Source organism: Corvus cornix, chromosome 24, assembly GCF_000738735.6.
Source record: "Corvus cornix cornix isolate S_Up_H32 chromosome 24, ASM73873v5, whole genome shotgun sequence".
Lineage (NCBI taxonomy): Eukaryota > Metazoa > Chordata > Aves > Passeriformes > Corvidae > Corvus > Corvus cornix.
This window is the reverse complement of record NC_046353.1, coordinates 6,755,789-6,775,193: the sequence shown is the minus strand read 5'-3', so window position 1 is coordinate 6,775,193 and position 19,405 is coordinate 6,755,789. Positions and strand designations below refer to the sequence as shown.

General features: G+C 44.3%; 1 protein-coding gene across 3 annotated transcripts; it reads right to left on the bottom strand.

Moving 5' to 3' along the window:
• Positions 1-367: 367 nt before the first annotated feature.
• On the bottom strand, positions 368-18,532 carry NFRKB (nuclear factor related to kappaB binding protein). 3 transcript variants are annotated; one of them, XM_039564917.1, is made up of 26 exons: positions 18,470-18,532; positions 17,667-17,944; positions 17,057-17,258; positions 16,838-16,965; positions 15,554-15,728; positions 15,258-15,359; positions 14,641-14,714; positions 14,143-14,227; positions 13,734-13,914; positions 13,427-13,535; positions 12,825-12,951; positions 11,778-11,843; positions 10,753-10,832; positions 10,628-10,668; positions 10,160-10,220; positions 9,149-9,323; positions 8,715-8,821; positions 8,142-8,265; positions 7,677-7,753; positions 6,838-7,058; positions 6,039-6,333; positions 5,191-5,409; positions 3,992-4,768; positions 3,064-3,170; positions 2,199-2,334; positions 368-1,469 (listed from the first exon to the last, which is right to left on the bottom strand). In XM_039564917.1, the coding sequence occupies exons 2-26, from the start codon at positions 17,859-17,861 to the stop codon at positions 1,344-1,346; spliced, it is 3,990 nt and encodes a 1,329-aa protein (XP_039420851.1). In that variant the 5' UTR covers positions 17,862-17,944; positions 18,470-18,532; the 3' UTR covers positions 368-1,343. The 3 variants fall into 3 exon arrangements, with proteins under 3 accessions (XP_039420851.1, XP_039420852.1, XP_039420853.1); XM_039564918.1 differs by having other exon boundaries at positions 10,160-10,217; XM_039564919.1 differs by having other exon boundaries at positions 17,667-17,807; positions 18,470-18,526.
• Positions 18,533-19,405: the final 873 nt, after the last annotated feature.

The following is a 19,405-nucleotide window of genomic DNA, read 5'->3' as shown; positions in this document are numbered from 1 at the left end:
AACTCAGTATTTACATCCAGCCATTTCTTTTCTTATTGAAATACCTGTTTTCCTTCAAAGCTGCTCTGAAGTGGGTTAGATACAGTACAGAATGATCCATAACCCCAGCCTGAAGCCCAGCAAAACAGTAACATACAGAGCTCCCACCACAACAGTCCTGAATTGTACAATTTGGTTCTTTAAATGTATTATATTCTATAATATATAACTTGGAGCAAACCACATCTTTAAAAAAAAGACTACAAAAAAAGACCAGGTTAAAAAGAACCATCTTACCAAAAAGATGAACAGGCTATTAGCCCTTGGCAAGCTAGACAATGATTGTACACAAAACACGCTGTAAAGAACTGAAAGGAGATGGCAGAGATCTGTAAGGCTTTCTACACTTTTATTCTCCTGGTCCAACACATCTTTTGATCTCATTCAGCTTCAACGTCATGTCAGAACAGTCACAGATTCATCTCCAGTATGTGCAAAATTCAAAAATATTTACATAGACAGATAAAACTGCAAAAGTAAAAACAAAACTAATGGCCAGGGTCATGGGTTAAACTATTTCTTCAGAACCCAAGAGACAACAGTTTGAGGGTATTTGAAAACATACTCTGACCTTTTAAACCAAGGTACAGTTTGTTTCCATGGATAAAAAGGTTTATTTGTTGAGGAAAACTAGAAGAGGATCTTTCTGGTGAACACCAACTTTTTCCTTTCCACTACAGTCCCATTTGCTGACAGACTTGTTTACACAATGACTTTCTGCATCTTCTCTCCCTCTTCCCCATGGTCACTCACTCTGTTCCAGCAAAAAACCACCTTGACTTTCACCCTATGACAGCAACCTGACAAGGATTGAGTTACAATAGCTCTGGTGTCAAGGACACCATCCTGAGTCACTAGGTAACAGTAGTGACAGCCAGTAAAAGGAGACATCTTCTCCATGACTTTGAAAAGCCACTGAATAACCCCTTCCAAGCAACTTTTCCTGCTTAATGAAGATCCAGGATAACTGCTTTGTCTACAACCCAAAATGCACAGAAACTGTATTTGCCAAAAGTCCTTTGGATGGAAAGAGAACAAAGAACAGGAAGACATTTCTTAGATTATCAATTTCACAGAACCTGGATTTACACATCTGGCTTGAAACATTTTGTTTTGTAGTACAGCATGGTTTTTTCCTGTGGAATTTCTACCCAGACATTGCAGTGCTGACCCTGGAGAAGGCAAGGGCAGAACCCAGTCCAATCCCAAGACATGGTTAGGGTTAGGCAGCCTCAGGTGGTTGGCTGGATGGAGGATGAGGCTCAGGGAAGTTCTTAGAAACTGATCCATGTTCAAACCAGTGTTCACAGCTGATCCTGGGTCTGTTTTGGAGATGGAGCTGTTGTCACAACCACGGTGGACACTGCTTTAGTAGAGCCAGAGACTGTTCCCTGCTGCAGATGGGAGGCTGGAACTGTTTGAATTCGCACCTGTGTGAAATGGAAAGAGAGAACTTGTCTCAAGAACAACCTGGTGAAAAAATGACTGCACCTGCATTGTGCTCTGGTAAAGTACCTGCTTCTGCTGCCAACAAAAACTCAGTTATAGGAAAAAGACCAAGTACCAAAAACACTCCCAGAACAGAATCTGCCTCAGGAAGATCATTCCACCCACTGCCCATGTGGGATGGTGACAGGAGATTTCCAGATTAGAGAGGAAGGCCTGAAAACTAGTTTGAATAAAAACCTATTATGTGAGCTGCTTTCACACATTTTCAGAACAAGGACTTGGATCCATTGGATACCTCACTTCTACAGACTTGTTACTATCAGCTTCAATGCAGATTAATTACTTGGAATTATGGAACACTAAGTTTCCAGACAGAAAGATGGATATGCAAAGCAGTTATGTGATTTCTTCAAGAAAAAGTGACCCACAGAAGACAAAGTACAAAGCACTACAAAGACTGCGAGTGTATAGAAAAATCCTGACAGGACTTTTACAGTCATTATACTGGCAGTGCTTCAAAAATATTTAAAAACTTTATCTGGATGGAGAGAAGGTAAAGGTGAAGATGGATTCCATGTGCTTAATGCAGACACTACAACCAAGCTGTGTGCCTGTTCTTTTTCTGCAACCCCATGTATCCAGTGTAAAGTCCGCCTCGAGCTGTTAAGTTGTAAAAAAGCAAATAGAATGATCATTCTAGGTGGTCTTACCTGCGTGGCTTGGCCTTGCTGCTGCAGCTGCTGTAGTTGCTGTGCAGTCAGAAAACTCACAGGCTTGTTCCCAGCGATCAGTTTAGTCCCTGCTGGCATTGTAGTCAGGATGATATTTCTGCCTAATCCACTGATGCTAAGGAAAAATAATTGTTGAAAGGTTACACAGCAGGCTTGATCTTTCCAACTCCAAGCCATTCCTCAATTGCTAGTAGATTATAGTTCTACCACATATACTAACCATTTTAAGTAGTGGATTTTTTCCCCCATAAAACTGGCAAATACACTAGTGACAAATTTATGTCATTATTTATAACTGATACAGAATTAACTTAGCACACAAATCACACCCATTTACTCTGGACTGTGCACATCACTGGGTTAGCCTGATCAGACCTGAATACTTCTCAATGCAGAAAACAGCTGAGCACTTGAAATATTAACTAAGGGAGACACTACCAGAATTTATGGAAGAATAAAAAAAAAGACTTCAATATCTGAATGCCAGAGGAATTCTCACTAAGGTGGTTAACTTCTCTTGAATGGAGAGAAGGCTTCAGATTACAGATATTTTTCAGTGTGTTAATTCTTGCTCAAACACACAGAACTAATCGAACATCTGGTTTCAAGGTACAGAATGTTTTTTCTTCAGTGTATCTGCTAGAACCTGCATCTCAAAATAAATAAATAAAAATTACAATCTCTTTGCAGACACCATATCCCCTCAGTCTCTTGCAGCTGATAGACCTGTTAACAGACTGCAATCCTATTCCAGCCTCTGCTTGCTTGCTCCCCAGGAACACACTGAACAAAGGCCTTCCTCAGCCAATTTCTAAAGCAGAGCTACAAGATGCAAAGCACTCACTTGGCGCCGAGGTTGCCCTTGATGATGGGGGCAGTGACCACGCTCTTGCCCTTCACTGGCTGGCTGATCACTGACAGGGGCACCGTGATCCGTGCTGGAAGTTTGCCCTGGGGAACAGGAAGAACATGTGAGGAGCTGTGGGGAGCTCAGAAGAGAAACTGCACGACAACACTGGCTGCTTTGTGGGAGTCCTGGGAGCAGCAGCTTTGCTGATGAAATCTGTGCTCCAGTTCAGGCTCCTTAAAATTCACCTCCCTCTCATTCACTACACAGCTACCTGAACCCTGAAAATCCACATCATCTTTGCACCACAGGATCCATGACTTTTATCCTTAGGAAACCACCACAGTGTCTGTTAGCTTATGTAACCACAATACAGTTCATGGTGCCTTCAGATTTGGGCATTAAAATAGCATTACAGGGGATAATCAGTAAAAAAGTTAGTACAAGTAACAAGCACTTCTAGTTCTGAACTTTCTATGACACCATTCCAAGGGAAATTATTCCCAAGGTGTGGGGCAAGACACAAGAGCTGCATGAGGCAGGACTTCAGACGTGTAAAGTTTATTTCATTCACTTGAGAGAGGAGATAAGGGAAGTATCTGACTTTTTGAGGGCATTTAGCTGCACTTTGAACACCATGAAATGAGTTGCAGATCCATAACCAGAATACAAGTTGTGGCTGCCCCATCCCTGGAAGTGTTCAAGGCCAGGCTGGATGAGGCTTGGAGTAACCTGATCTATAGAAGGTGTCCCTGCCCATGGCAGGAGGTGGGACTGAATGAGCTTTAATGTCCTTCACAACCTAAATCATTGTATGACTCTGCCATATTAATTTGAGTGGATGCAGTTTTCAGCCATAAAACACCAGTTTACTTTGGCACCCCCCTTCCCTCCCCACCCCCAGTGAGAGCTCAGCATTACTCACTGCCTGGGACGTAGATACCACTGTGGTGCTGACGGGCACCTGCCGCACAGCCGTGGCTCCTGTGCCCAGCGTTATGGGGGTCCCCGCAGCTCCCGAGGCCACAGCAACTGCTTTGGACACGGTGGCACTCACGGTGGGTAAGGAGGTGTGCGCTGTGCCAGCAACGCTCACTGCTGACGATGACGGCACCTGCTTCGTGTGAGTGGCTACAGTGATGGTCTGCCCGGCTTTGGGGGGTATCACCCCCAGCCCCTGCACAATCCTGATGGTGGCAGCTGGCTTGGCCTCTGTGGATGCCACCGTGGTTATGGCTTTGGTCTTCTGATCTGCCACGGTCATGCCCAGGGCAGGCATCAGGCGGAAAGCGGAGCTTGTTGGCTCTGCAGTCTTTAAGTCGGGAGTCACTTTAACCACGGTGCCTCCAGCTGGGCTGGAAGAGGCAGGAGAGGCCGTGCTGGTCTTGGCTGGAGACTCAGCAGCCTGGACAGGGTTGGATGTCACGTGCAAAGTTGCGGAGATGCCTTTCCCACCAGCGCTGCTTCCTGCAGCTGCTGTGAAGAGGTCTTGAGTCAGTTTGACAGTAGTGACTTGAGACTTGGCCAGGGTGGCCATCATGTCTGGGGTGATGCGCAGCACTGTCTGTCCCTTCGCGTCCGTGGTGATGGAGGACGGGGGCAGGCGCAACACGTCCTTCCCTTGGATCCGAAAATTGGTCGCTGTGAGTGGGATGCCACTTCCAGCCTGGGTCTTCACGCCAAGTTGTCCTGTAATAGCCACCTGGGAGAGATCAGAGAAATGGTTCTGGCAAACCAGGACAAGGTCCAAGGCACGCTCAAAGCAGAACTTCCCAACAGGAAGTTTTTTGCTCCCACTAGAATGCAAGTGGAATGAGACTAGCACTCAGTACACTACTGAAAATGGTTCTGGTTGTGTATCAGATGGCACTCCCAGGAAACACTGTGGGGCTGGTTTCTTTTCCAAACAAAATGAAGGAGAGATCACTCACTAAAGTACCTGCACCAACACATCTTTCACCTATACCTGAAAACAGGGCTCAAGCACACAAAACCAGCACTGCTTCAGTCTGCACAGTCCATCAACTCACACAGCATTACAGCTCACAAGTGTTCACATCTGTGCAACAAAGAGGAAACAACCAGGTCGTGGAGCCCAATTCCTTGTCTCTCCCTCCCTCTCACCTGCTTGATGATGTTCTGGCCAGCCACGTTCTGAATGACAGTGGTGGAGGAGGTGCTGGCAGCAGAACTGCCTGGAGAGCTGGTCACTGGCTTCACAGCAGGGCTGGGCACTGCAGGCAGCCCTGTCACAGTGATACTTGCCTGGCTGGCCATGGAGCTTCCTCCTCTTGGCACCTGCACAGGGCTACTTTGAGCTTTTACAGGCAGAGTCATCACAGCCTACAGAAAAGAGGAGGAAGACTATGAGCAGATGACCATAGTAGGAACAGTCTAGTGGTTCTTCTTTGTATTGTGCCACAGCTTGCAAGTTCAGAGGAGTTCACAAGAATTCCCTTGCAAGGATTCCAACTGCTTGGAATTGCAGTGAGGTGGGTGTCAGTCTCTTCTTCTAGACAAGAGAAGAGGAATTGGCCTCAAGTTGCACCAGGGAGGTTAACTTGGATATTAGGAAAATTTTTTTCACAGAAAGGGTCATAAAGCATTGGAACAGACTGCCCAGGACAGTGGTGGAGTCACCATCCCTGGAAGTGTTCAAAAAAATGTGCAGATGATGCACTTGAGGATATGGTTTACTAATGAAAATGGTGGTGCTGCTGTGTTCATGGCTGGACTTGATGATCTTGACAGTCTTTTCCAAGCTTAATGATTCTGTGATTCTAAGTTCGACAGACTTTTTATGTAATGCACATTTTGATGATGAAAAACAGAGCACTGAACAGTATTGCATATGTAAAACTGTTTCTGTGCTCTTGCCTGCAGTTCGCGCATGCTCCAAAGAAGCACAAAATGCCTGTGCATCACACCAAAACACCACAAGTCAGATCAGACGTCAGAGCTACGCAACTCACCTGCGGGAGCACTTTGGTTTGTGTGGCTGTAGCTGGAACACGGATTTGAGGCACTGTTGTGGGCTGCTGCTGCTGCTGCTGCTGCTGCTGCTGCTGGGTGACCACTGGGGCTTGCTGGGACACAGCTGGAAGGCTGGATTGGGCAGTGACCACGCGTACCTGCGGCAGGCCTGACGAGCCACTGTGACTGACCACACGCGGGGTGGGCGCTGGCCCCGGCTGCGCCTGTGAGCTCTGAGCTGGGGACAGCAATGTCCCCAGCTGGGGCATGGTGGGGGAGGACACCAGGAGAACACTACAGAAAAGATGGAGCCAGTAGGTCAGCAAAGATGTAGGAAATTCACACAATCACAGAATCACTGAGGTTGGAAAAGACCTCTGAGATTGAGTCCAACCTGTGACCGATCCCCACCTTGTCACCCAGCCCAGAGCACTGAGTGCCGTGTCCAGTTGTTCCTTGAACAACTCTGGGAATGGGGACACCACCACCTCCCTGGGCAAGCTCTTTCAATGTCTAATCATGCTTTCTGTGAAGAAATTCCTCCTGATGCCCAGCCTGAAGCTCCCCTGGCACAGCTTGAGACTATGCCCTCTTGTCCTGTTGCTGTTTCCTGGGTGAAGAGTCCAACTCCCACCAGCCTCCAACCTCCTTTCAGGGAGTTGTAGAGAGTGATAAGGTCATCCCTGAGCCTCCCCTTCTCCAGGCTAAATAACCCCAACTCCCTCATTACTGAATGATACAAATTACTGAAAAACAGCCAGCAGCATTCCCAAGTGCCATAGGGGACAGAAGCAGTACCTCTGGCTGGGTTTTGCTGGCTCTGACCCAGCACCAGATACACTCTTGCTGACCGCAGACACCGGTGGGGGTGAGATGGGTGTTGCTGGCAATGCGGGTGCAGTTGGTGTCACGGGAGTCACAGGAGTTGGTGGCATGCTGGAGTCACTGAGGCTCAGCTGACTGGGCTCTGCTGTGCTGGTGGGGAGGGCTTTCACAGCACCCTCCTTGCTACTCGACTTCTACAAAGAAACCACATCCAGCATCACAAAACCTGGGGTTGATTGCTGCCCCCTGCAGTAGGCTGAGCACTTTAACCTGAGTTCTGTATGGTGAATGAGGCCCCATTGAAATCAAACATGACTGACTGCCTTTCCTCAGCTGCAGCCACGGATGAATTGGTGTGTTTGGCTGCTCCTGCTCACAGGGGAAAGTGCACCTCAGTTGTGACAAACATTCAGAACACACAGATTTCCACCTTGGTTAATGTGCCAACAGCCAAGTACTTCAGATGTGTTTAATATCAGCTTCAGCACAGCAAGGGGGAGAACAGACATGTTCCACACAGTCTGTTACAAATTAACCTCAAAACGAGATCTGAAAGACTATCCCTTTGATAGGGAGCACAAATGAATTCCATTGATCTTTCTGCTGAGAGGATAGCAGTGGAAGCTGGGTGGAGGAAAAGTTCCCTCTCTCCCTCAATTTTGTGCACTGACATTCATATACATCATGAATTGCTAACTCAAATGTGGTAATTTTCATCACCAGCCATGGATGCAGAATTTATGGATTAAATTACGACTAATCTCCTTCTCAATCCCAAAAGCAGCTGTGCAACCCTGAGCAAAGAAATCTACCATTTTAGCTGGAGGTTTTGGCTTCTGAAGAGCTTTCTTGGCCTTTGCTGCAGCAGCTTGAGCGTGATGGATCCGTTCTGCAAGGACAAATTAATGGTTAGAGCTCCTGAACAAAAGCAAACTGATTTAAGGAAGAGGCTAAGTAAGAGCTGCAGATTCTTCTTCAGACAAGGAATTAAATACACACAGTCATGTAACAGTGCAAAGAAAAACATCTAGTAAAATTAGCCAAAAAGGCTGAAAATAAGACACATAAGAACATACATCTGCAGTTCTTGCACGTGGGATGGTATTTTTCAAACAAATGCTTGAGAGTGACATGCTGCTCTCTAAGACTGGGTTTAAGTGCTGAAGGACTAACATGAACAAACTGACTAGAAAGAAAAGCTACACTCACAAATTAATATTCATCCATCTTTATAAACATCATTTTTAATTCTTAAGATACCACCAACCCGGGCTTACCAAACTCTTCCTCGCTCCTGTCCCGGTGCAGGTAGATCCACAACTTCCGCCCAATATCGTATTTCACACAGGGATCTTTCTCATAATGCAGTCGGTCCAGAGCACCACTAACAACAGTGTTAACCTGAAGTTGAGAATTCACAGATTACAAGATGTCCCTCGCTGGACTGGCCAAAATTGTCGAATAGCAAAGTGATCCTATTTGGTATAAAACCTGAGTAAGCTGTGAGCAATCTCCATCTGAGTGAGAACTGACTGAGAGCAGATGTTGCAGCACAGGATGCTGTTTGCCACCTTGGATTAAATGGAGCTTCCACCAAAGCTCTGAAAATTGACTTTCTCAATCTAAAATGTGAGCAGCTCTACGATAATGCTACTTCTGTGGCTTCTCTAGCTGGTTTTTCATCATCCTAAGTTGGTGCAGGTTTGCAGCTGCTCACCATAGTAGTACACAGCTCCGTTTTGCGGATCACAGCAGCATAAAAACTACTGGGCCTTTGCCACTGAATACTGCCTGGGTCTGTGCAGTGTGTTTTTATGAGAATCTGAGACCAGACATGACATCCAACTTACCTGAGCACTGGTGACATCTGGAGCTAGGAACTGGGAATCTTTGAGCAGCTCACAGATTTCAGCTCGAGTTCCCTCTCCATTAGGAAGGCGAGCAGCAGCATCACGAACTGAAACACAAAACCAGACCTTAAACTTCCAGCTGTTACTGGGCAGCTGTACTCAGGTACTCCAGCAGATACATTTTGGGACTGCTCTATTACCCTTGCTCTCATAGTGCCTACTTCCTCACTAAAATCTAGCCCTTAAAATCCCCCAAAATATGCGGAGAGGTTATAAAGGATCATTTTAAAGTACATCAACTGTGCCAACTTTGTGCTAAGAGTGATGAACTTGGGGAACAGCATTCATCCCCAATGTAGATCCTGAAGTTGTTGTTTGAGGGGTCAGAGGAATGCTTTTCTTCTTCAAAAAAGTTTTTTTGGCCATGACCTTACCAAGGGACAAAATGGTGACATATGCTGGTCTGTCTGAGCGCAGGAGAGAATGTTCCCGGGCTTTGTTTAAGGAGGTTTCCTTGTCAAACACCCCCTTCACAGGACCAACAACCGACTCGAAGCCGTGCATCCGGAAGGTGAAGGCTTTGTGGGGCTGGCTGTAACGGTAACGCTCCTGGAGGAGGACACAAGAGTACTGACTTCACCAGGCAGCAGCAAAGCCTTACGTTATATTACAAGGTAAGTTGTTTTCATTCTCTAAAGAAAGCCTATTTAAACTAAAGGCTCAAATACTGCTGTATAAACTTATTTTGGATCAAGAAAATCACAAACTACTTCATGCAAAATACAACGCTCCTCCGAAGCAAGGTGTGCAGGTGCAATGCATTCACTGTCAAGCAGCTGCACAGACTAGAGAGGTGCCAGAAATACAACAGAGATACACCTTCTGTCCCCTTCCCCTTCCTCCCTTTATCTGGCTAAAGAGAGATCTCCAAAATTTAACTTAATTCTCTCCTGCAGACAGCAAATGGAGAGAAGGGAGAAGAATCCCCATCATGTGTTTTCCCTCTAATTCCCACTTGCCTCTATTACAGACAAGATAACTGAGTGGATGGGTGCACTTATTGACACTTATTTTCTGCTTGCACACATACATGCCCAAAAAATAAAGAGACAAGTCATCCTCCCATGATGGGGGATGGCAAAGGAGACAATGGGGTTGGCACTACCAACTGACACTATCAATTTCATTGACTTTATCCAATTAATTTTTACCAAATTAATTTTACCTACTGGAAATACTGATGGTTTTGAAACAAGCAGCTAGGCTATATCATTAGCAAGTTTTATGCAAGGTCAAGATACTGACTTCACGGCAGAAGCAACATATCAATTCTTCACATTAACTACATTTGTGTAGAGTATAAAACTGCCATCCCACACAAATTCTCCTGGTTTAGTGGCCAACTGTTTCAGCATGTGCCTTTAAAATTACGATTCTCTTCTTACCTGCTCTTGAAACACCCGTTTCTCCTCTCCAGTGCTAGGCCGGACTATGTAGTCTGTCCTTCTGAAAGAAAGGGCACCATCACTTCTGAGCACGGCGAGCCCACAACAGTCCCAAAGGATTAATCCCCTCATCCTTCTGCAAATTCTTCTAAACAGATTCTGAAAGCATTTACGGTAGCAAAAGTAAGCCCTGCAGAGATCTTAAAATATGCTCTGTGCACTACCTGAAGGCAAGCAAGGACTGTAAATAATATCATTATCAGAACCTAAGTTAGATTGCAGCTTTGCTCTGCTAATATATGCAAACTTGGATAAAATCAGTCGCCTTTATGAAGTCCAGTTACTGCATTTATAAAATCAGACTATCAAATTTTAAAATTGTTTTATTTTAAGATCCAGAGGCACAAGGCCCAAACCTCACAGCTTCAGTAGCACTACAAAGGCTTTCAAGCTCTGTTACACACTTACACTCTGGGCAGTGGCATGGCATCTGAGCTGTCTTCATTCTCCTATTGAGAAAGAGAGAAATGTCAGCGTTGGGTAGAACACAGTCAGGTTTTGTGCTCCTAGAAGGTGATTTTTGTCTGACTCACTTTGAAAAAAGTCTGGTCTTTGGTCTCCAACCAGAGATGAAAGAGTGCTGCCAATTCCTTCTCATGATCTTGGTAACTACCTAGTAAGAAATGAGGAAAATGTAAAAATAGAAGTCTTTTAATTGTTAGGAAGCCAGCTGCTTGTAATTCCCAGTCCTCTCCTGTTCCCTTCCCTTCTTGATGCATCACCAGTCACAGATGCTCAAACTGCAGTATTTGAACACCTCCAGGCTTAGGAAATACTAAATCCCAGTGATTCCCCTGTGCTGGTACAAAGGAGGGTGCTTCAACTCCTAGCACAGAAGGCAAGATGCTGTTTGGGACACAGTCACCTGTTCCCACTCTCCAAAGTAATCCCAGTTACTGAATCCCTGAGCAAAAACACATCCCTACATAACCTCCACCAAAAACTGTGGAAGGGATCAGAGGAAAAACTTCCTGACTCCAAATCTCTGCCAGTTTAAGCTTGCAAATATGATCACTAGAATCACCATAGTTAAGAATGAAAAATTCTGTGTTATTACTAAAGGAATGAACATAAACACAAAACATCTGTAATTCAGTCAGTATGAGCCTCAGCACATTGATCATCAATTTGCTCTTTGGTTCCCACTTTTAAAAATGAGAATAGTATCAGTTTGTTTCACAGAGAAGCTTAATTCATTTGCAATTGTAATAATCACTAATTACTCTGAATCATCAGAAGGTATGCTCTACAGAAGGGAGAATATGAAGGTGTTCAGACAAATTTGAAAGCTGACAAACATAGTTAAGTCAGCAACAGAAAGAAATGCAGCCCAGTGCCTTCACTCATTTATGGTCTGTCTGCTGCTGATATTGACGTCTTGTGAACACCTTGAATCCAAAACCCATATTAGCTCAGCAAAAAGAAAAGAAAATGCCTAACCATGGAAATAACAGCTCTGTGTTTCTCTCCAGGCTGCAGCAAGATGAAAAGTAAAGTCCTGGAGAAAACAACAAACCTTTACTGTAATACACATCACAGAAGAACACAAGGTACTCACCAACCAATTTCCACTGCTGAGTTTTTTCCTTGAATTCAACAAAAGGTGAGAAGCTGGAAGGAACATCTACAATGACAAATGTGCATGTCAGGGACATTATACAATTGTTCAACCTCAAAAGCCTACTGTGGTAATGCAAACTGTCAAGTTAAAGACTCACAGTGACAGAGCATTTTAAATGATTATGTAAGTGCATCTCTAAATTTATCCTTGCCCAAAGAGAAGGTGAGCATCTAAGAGTGTAAGGGCAAGCACAAGGAAAGAACAGAACAGGATAATGAGCCTTCCAACAACAGGCTGTCAGCTGAGAGCCTGTTCCTGCTGTTCACCATGTTCAGACCACTTATTTAGTGCACTGGGATGAGAAAATTGCCAGTTGAGAACTTTATCTTCAAGCTGAAGAGGAAAAAGAAATATGAGGCCCCAGGGACTGTTATTGTACAGTGAATATTCATGGACCCGTGGGAAGAGAACTTGGGATTTACAGTATTCACCAGCATTATGGACAGTATGCTGCATGGCCAATCTACTCTGTCTCTGCCTTTAAAACTTCCCACTAAGCAAATCAGAACCACAGAATAATTTAGTTTGAAAGGAATGGCTGAAACTCAGCTGGCCCAAGCCCAAGGTCCAAGCTGGGCCAACCTCATGTTTCAGTGGATTGCTCAGGGCATCATCTAGTTTATTTTTTATTATCTCCAAAGACAACTACAACGACTTCACACTGTGGGGGAAGAGACTAATCCCTTCCTGCTTCAGACACCCTGCCTGAAGCCACAATCTGAACACAAGAAACTGTCTGTCTAGAGGCAATTTCACAGACATTTTCACATACTTGGGAATCATGCTGAGTCTTATCTACTGTCCCCATGCAAAACAAGTCGACCACAACCAAGACATGTCAGCGAAACAGCCTATCACAGAAACACTGCCAGCAATACAAGGATTCATTGTGGCAATGAATGAAAAGTTGATTTGAGTATAATACAAACCAGCACTGACTAGAACAGAGGAACAAGCACCATTAGTATTTTTACTATCTCTTACCTCTGCTGTCACCTGTCAAATATTGCAAGGCAGGTAAAACCAATTCAGACCAGTTAGGGGCAAAGGAGAACCAGTTATTTAGTGCACTGGCATGAGAAGACTGCCAATCGAGAACTTTATCTTCAAGCTGAAGAGGAAATAGAATTATTTAATTAATGATCTCACACTTCCAACTATGACTGTCTTCACAGAAAACAAACCAGCTAAACATATGCAGGGGACAAAAAGGTTTTTATGTATGTAAAATCATCACCTGACTTTTTCAAGTAACCACAATATGGTGTTTCAGACAACAGCACCAAAGAAGGGGAAAACACTTCCCCATCTCTGCCTTAATATACAAAATGTATCTAACCATGATCTATAGAATGGCTATGGAAAGACTTACAGATTCAACTGACTAAACTCACGAAACACGTTAAAACCAGAATGTGGTAGCACTCCCACAGGGTTTAATTTCTTTAATATGTAATCTAAATCTTATTATAATTTACAGCAGAGTAAGTCTGGAGAAAAATCACTATTACAGAGCTATAAGAAGCTCCTCTATTCTTTAATTTTGCTTCCTGCAAAGATTCCTAGATGAGTGGGTGGTTCCTTACCACAGAGAGAGTAGCAGGCCCTTCCAGAAACAGTATCTCCAAAAGAAGGAAAAAGAAGCTGGATGATATTTCATTTATTTCAAGGCATGGCTTAATATCTTCAAGAGGTCTTCAAATGAAAGAGAACACAAGCAGAGTAACTTCCCTGAGCAAATATTCACCTCCATATACAAAGATGAACACCACACTTTTCACACATCCCAAACTGCACAAAAACACAGCCTGCAACAGTCCCACAAAAATGTAAGCTGAAACATGCTGCTTTTTCCATCCATGCAAGGTGTTCAGGGCCCTGTGAAGCACTTACTCCTCTTTGACAGATACTAGAGGGAGGGGGGAGAGTTCCTGAGACATTGATGGGAGTCCATCTGCATTGCCAAGAGAGTCAGCCAAATCTTCCACCTCAGATTTAATAACCTTCAGCTTCTTTTTTTTCTTATCTTCCTTTTCCTTCACCTTCTTCTTGAGGGTCACGAGGTCAAATAAAGCTTCAGATATGATAAAAGTTAAAAAGAATAATTAGCTTCTTACTGTACTTTTATGAGTCATAAACTATGTAAGTATATATCTAGAAATGTATGTTGTGTGCACATGTTCACACCTCAATCATTCCACCTTCCCGCTGCTGTCATAGATCTTTACTTTTCCCCTCAACAGAAAACCTCTAGTTTTTAAACCAACATATATGAAATTAAAAAGGCAAAGGATCCACTGACCTGCTAAGGAACCTTTCCTGCCAGCATTCACTCGAGTCATGATGTCCTCAAGGGTCAGGTCTGTTGTGACTAGATCAGGGTGATCCTACACAGGACAATGGGACAGAAATTAAATCAAGAAAGGACAAAGTGTTAAGACAGTAACAAGGTGAAGAAGTACCCAAGTACTAAAATGCACCAAGCTCAACCTGGATCAGCTTATTAAATTATTTACTGCAATAAAAGTTGGGAAGTCTTCTAACACTGAAATATAGAATTTCATCTCCCTTAAACACATAATTAAAATTACAAAATCCTTCTATCCAGATAAACATGACCAGGAGCTGCATCTATATACTGACAATTGAACCCAGGTTACAATAAAGGGCTGACAGGTGGGTGGACACAAAAAATAGCAATCATTTTGTCACCCAGAAGTACCCTGATCTTTATGGCAAAGAGATAAAAACATCAAAGATAAAATGTGGTCCCACCCCCCAAGACTTTTTGACATCTTACAGGCTGACGTTTTCGTTTCTCATGGTGCTTCTTCAACATCATCTTCAAATCACTTTCCCCGAGTTCTATCTTGTCTGCAATGAAAAGAATTCTTTGCAGTTTTTCCCTATTGTTACCTTCCACACTTCTTAGAATGCCATCTTCTATCCATTTACACTTACAGCAATCTCTAAATTTCAATAACTAATTTCTCCATGTATGAATTTCTTTCATTCATTCATTCATTTCAATGCTTCATTGGGTCATCAGATTTCACTGCTGATGCAACCATGGAAGAGAAAAGAAGCCAGAACCAGCCTGAAGGGTTTGTAGACTTGATTACAGTCACTTTAGGAGGGATTCTCAAGTATTTTGAACTGGACTATGCTAGTGCTTCAGCCACTAAAGGCAAAATACAACAGAGAAGTCAGTAGTATTACAGAAACTATGACTGTTGTTGGTCTTGCAAGAAGAAAAAGATTAAATAAACTGCGAAAAGAGCCAACTGTTGTGGAGACTGCAGAAATGAAGCATGACAAGATTTCGCATCAAACAACACATTTTCAAGGTAATTTCTTGCAGGGTCTCAAGGTAATTCTCGCCCCTCTATCCATACTGACCTCTCATTTGGTTCTCACCTGCAGTTTTCATGTCCAAGGTTGACAATGTGGGGATCACTCTCAGGGGAACTGGTGGACTTGAACAACGTGCTGGAGAACTTGGAGGCCAAGAGATTAGATCTAAAACAGAGATATAAATTTACTTCTGCAAGACCCATCGCCAATCTGTGCAACTATTATCCTGTGTTCATGAGATCCCAGCCAGTGGAAGTAGAGCCCAGAATCCAATCTTTTATCAAAGGCTCTCCCTCCACATCAAAAATATGTCTTCTTCCATTCACACCTGGAGTCTTTAGTTCAGCCCAGGGCATTACCTTCTTCATCAGAAGACAAGGTAGTGTCGCCACACTCCTCTTTCACTTCCCTCAGGATCTTCAAGTAGCGCCGATGTGTCCGTCTGTCTCGTTCTTCTGAGTCATATGATGGTGGGAAATGCTTTCTCCTTAGGGTCATGTCAGGGCCTCCTTTCCTGGCTAACTCCAGCAAGTGCTGAAAGGAGAGGTTCATGTGACATTAGCTATGTCAGCTACACTGCTGTAAGCCAGGACAGGTAAGCCCAGCTCAGATACTTCCAGCGAGGTTACCATGTGGTGCCGTCAGCACCTCAGATCTGTACAAGAGACAGCTTAGGAAGGATCGGTATCTGTCACACACAAGATTTTAAACCTAGCATTTTAGACCATCATTTAAAGGGGAGAAAAAAACCCCAGGTGAAATTTCTGCACCTTCTTCTACACACATAATAATATTTGTCATTTTATGTGGACTGTGGAGAAGAACTTAAATCATTGGTGTGAGATGTAGTTTCCAAGCAAACGTTTAACAATGACATGGAATACTCTCTCTTTTGAAAAAAACATTTTACCTCTCATGGCTACAGAGGAAATAACTTCCTATGTATTCCATACTGTTGTCCAGTGAAGTTGTGGATGCCCCATCCCTGCAAGTGTTCACGGCCAGGAGCAACCTGGCCTAGTTAAAGGTGTCCTTCCATGGCAGGGGATTGGAATGAGATGAGCTTTAAGGTTTCTTCCAACCCAAACTGTTCTGGGATTCTCTATTTCCCATAACACTGTAGGGCATTTTATAAAGACAGACTTTCTTCTTCCTCCCTACTCGCCATTTGTTTCAATGTCTAAGTGCAATGAAAGATAAATGAGCAACAAACACATTTCAGTTGGCAACAATTTGCTCACAGAAGTATTCATGGAGGAAGACTTTACCAGGGATTTGCAGGCATGAGAATGAGAGGTTTGGATCCACATATTCTCTACCTGTATTTAGCAACTGTACTTGTTTCAGAAATGGTAAACAAACAAAGGCAGAATGACTTGTTAACAAAGTAGCAAGTTGTAAAGGGGCAAATGCAGGAAGTGGGGACAAGGTGGACATGAAAAAAAGTACACACAAGTGAGAGCTATGAGAGTTACACAACCCGAAATCTGCAAATATAACAACGGGTCTGGTGTTCTCGCTGGGCCACTGGAAAAACCAGAAACATTACTCATTCAGTTCATTAAAGGAAAAGCCTCAGAGAACTGTGACTGCACCAAGACACGTTTTATAAAGACAAGCCATTCATCCCAGAGCACACTCACATTGCGGGAGGCGAGGATCTGCTTGAGCAGCCTGTAGAAGTACTGCTGCTGGGCACTCAGGTAGCGCTTGTACTGTGACTTGTAACAGAGCTGCCGGTACTTCACCACCTCAGGATTGAAGTGTCCATCTGTAACAAAGACGTAACACACACCTGGGTTTTCAGCTGCTAGCTGAGAACTTGCCCCAAACCCGCAGGGAAGCTCACGAGGCTGACTGACCCCGGAAGAGTTTCTGGGCGATGTGCAGGGGGTTCCCAAACCGAAAGTTCTCCCCGCTGAACAGCGCCGAGATGAGCTTGTTCTGGTGCTCTCGGTTGTTCTCAGGGAAGTGAGGCAGGAATTTTTTTAGGTGCTCTTGCTGCTCATCTGTCAGGACCTCCTGCCATGTTGACAAGCTGACAACCTCAAAGAAGATCTCAGGCTAAAGAAAGCAAGAAACAGCAGTGAAGAAAATGCAGCCAGGTCCTTGACCGTTTTCTAGCCCTTGATGCTTTTTAAGTAACACCAGTCACGAGACAGTGTTTCACGAAACACAGGAAACAACAGAGCATAAAAAGGAAAGGTGAGGACGTTGATACTACTAACAAGAAGAAAACAAATTCAAAACTTGTAACAATCTTCTTAAAGGCAATTTTAAAATAATAAGAATATAACAGAATTGATTTAAAAGATATTGTCCTGAGATTAATCAAAGACCACCTTGACACCTTTTCCAAGGCAGTCAGAAACACCTCCCCTTTTCAGTTTGCTCTGTGAGCCCCAAAAAGGGAGTTAAACGTGTCATTTATATAGAGGTTATGATAAGGTGAAGTGCCTCAGCACTACTCACATCCTCCAGGAGGTCCTCGGGCAGACTGACCCTGGTGGTGCCCAGCATGCAGTCCTCCATGATCCGTGTGCAATTGCCCTCCAGCTCCAGGGGGTCTGTGAGCATGTGATCCAGAGAATCCATCCTCCACCCCTCCCGCTCCTGGACGAGGACAGCAAAACCCTCAACGAATGAAAATCCCAAACGCAGATACATTCATCCTGATGTGAGGAGTGACAGAGGAGCCACCTTTCATGGGTGGTTGTTTAAATGGAAGCTGTGGAGTTGGCCTGCAATATCTATATACATATATAGCAAAGTTATTTTTTTATATATCTATACACATACAAACGTATATATATATATGTGTATATACACATGTATACACGCACACACACACATATATGTATATATAAAAATCACGTATATAGAAACATTCTCTCTTGAATTACAACACAGGCCATGCCAGTGGAGAAATGCTTTTCCAGACAGGTAGACTAGGAAGTAGAGCTGACCCATCTCACTTTGCTTCCCACCTACAGGAACCGTTTTCAACACTTCTTAACACCAGAAAAGACTACATTTAAATCCTGAAGGTGGTTTTAAGGTGCAGAACCGAAGGTCAGGTCTAAGGTGGGGTTTGTCTCAGGCTGAACGCGTGACAGGGCCAGGAGACCCGTCCCCACCGGCGCGGCACAGCCGGGCCGCTCTGGGCTGCGAGGAAACGCACGCAACACGCGAAATAAAGAACAGAGCAATAAAAAAACCCGCTGAGAACCGGGTGGGACAGCAAAGAAAACAGAGAAAACAGGTTTATTTCATACCACTCGGGCGGCCCGGCCGAAGACGGAAGGCAGCGGCGCTGCCGCGCCTGCGCGAACGCCCCGCCCCACCGCGCATGCGCGCGGCCATCGCTCGGTGGCCTGCGAGAGGCCGAGTTCGCGTTTCCCTAAAAATGAGGGATCTGCGGCTCGCTGAAGGCACGGGTTAGTCGTAGATTTATAGGGCTCGACTGCAGTCCTGTTCAGTGGATTAGTCATTGGGGTGCTGTGCTAGTGTTACTCTTAAGTGTTGAAAGGCTGAGTATTTAATGCAGCAAATTTTCCTACAGCACACAGAGGTTCCTCCTGGGCTCCTACGCCTTTACCCACTGCCAGCGCCCTCCAAGGACTCACATGTACAGTTTACAGAATAACACTCCTTTACTAAAATCTTGACAGGTTAAGGTTGAGGATTGCTGGTGACAGTAGCTGCCAGCAAAGATGTGTTCAAAGCAAAGGGCAGACAAGCTCTAATCCCTGACAAAACCTGGCTCACGATAAATCAGAGTGCAGGTCTTACCCAATGAGCGAGAGACACATTCATCGCAGAAGTTATGATGGACTCTTCCCTAACTTCTCCCTGTTTTTAACTCATTTTTATACTATTTCTTTACATTTAGGTGGAGCTTGAGTGGCTTGAGTCACACATCTTGGTGAGTGATGGTCATACCCTGGTAGTCCCTGAGATAAGCCTGGGATGGCGATATGAGTCACGCCTGGAGGGATTTTGTCGTGGTTATTGATCCAACGGACATCATCCTTTATCTCTCTCAGTTTTCAGATGCTGTGTAGCTGCTCAGCTAAAAAGTACTACCTTTTAAATTTAAAAATAATTTTAAACAGTCCCTACTCTGCAAGAGTTTCAGCAGAGACAGAGGTACTCCACTCCACTCCTCCCTCCATTTACTCTCCCTTGGATTGCATTGTGGGAGGTCACAA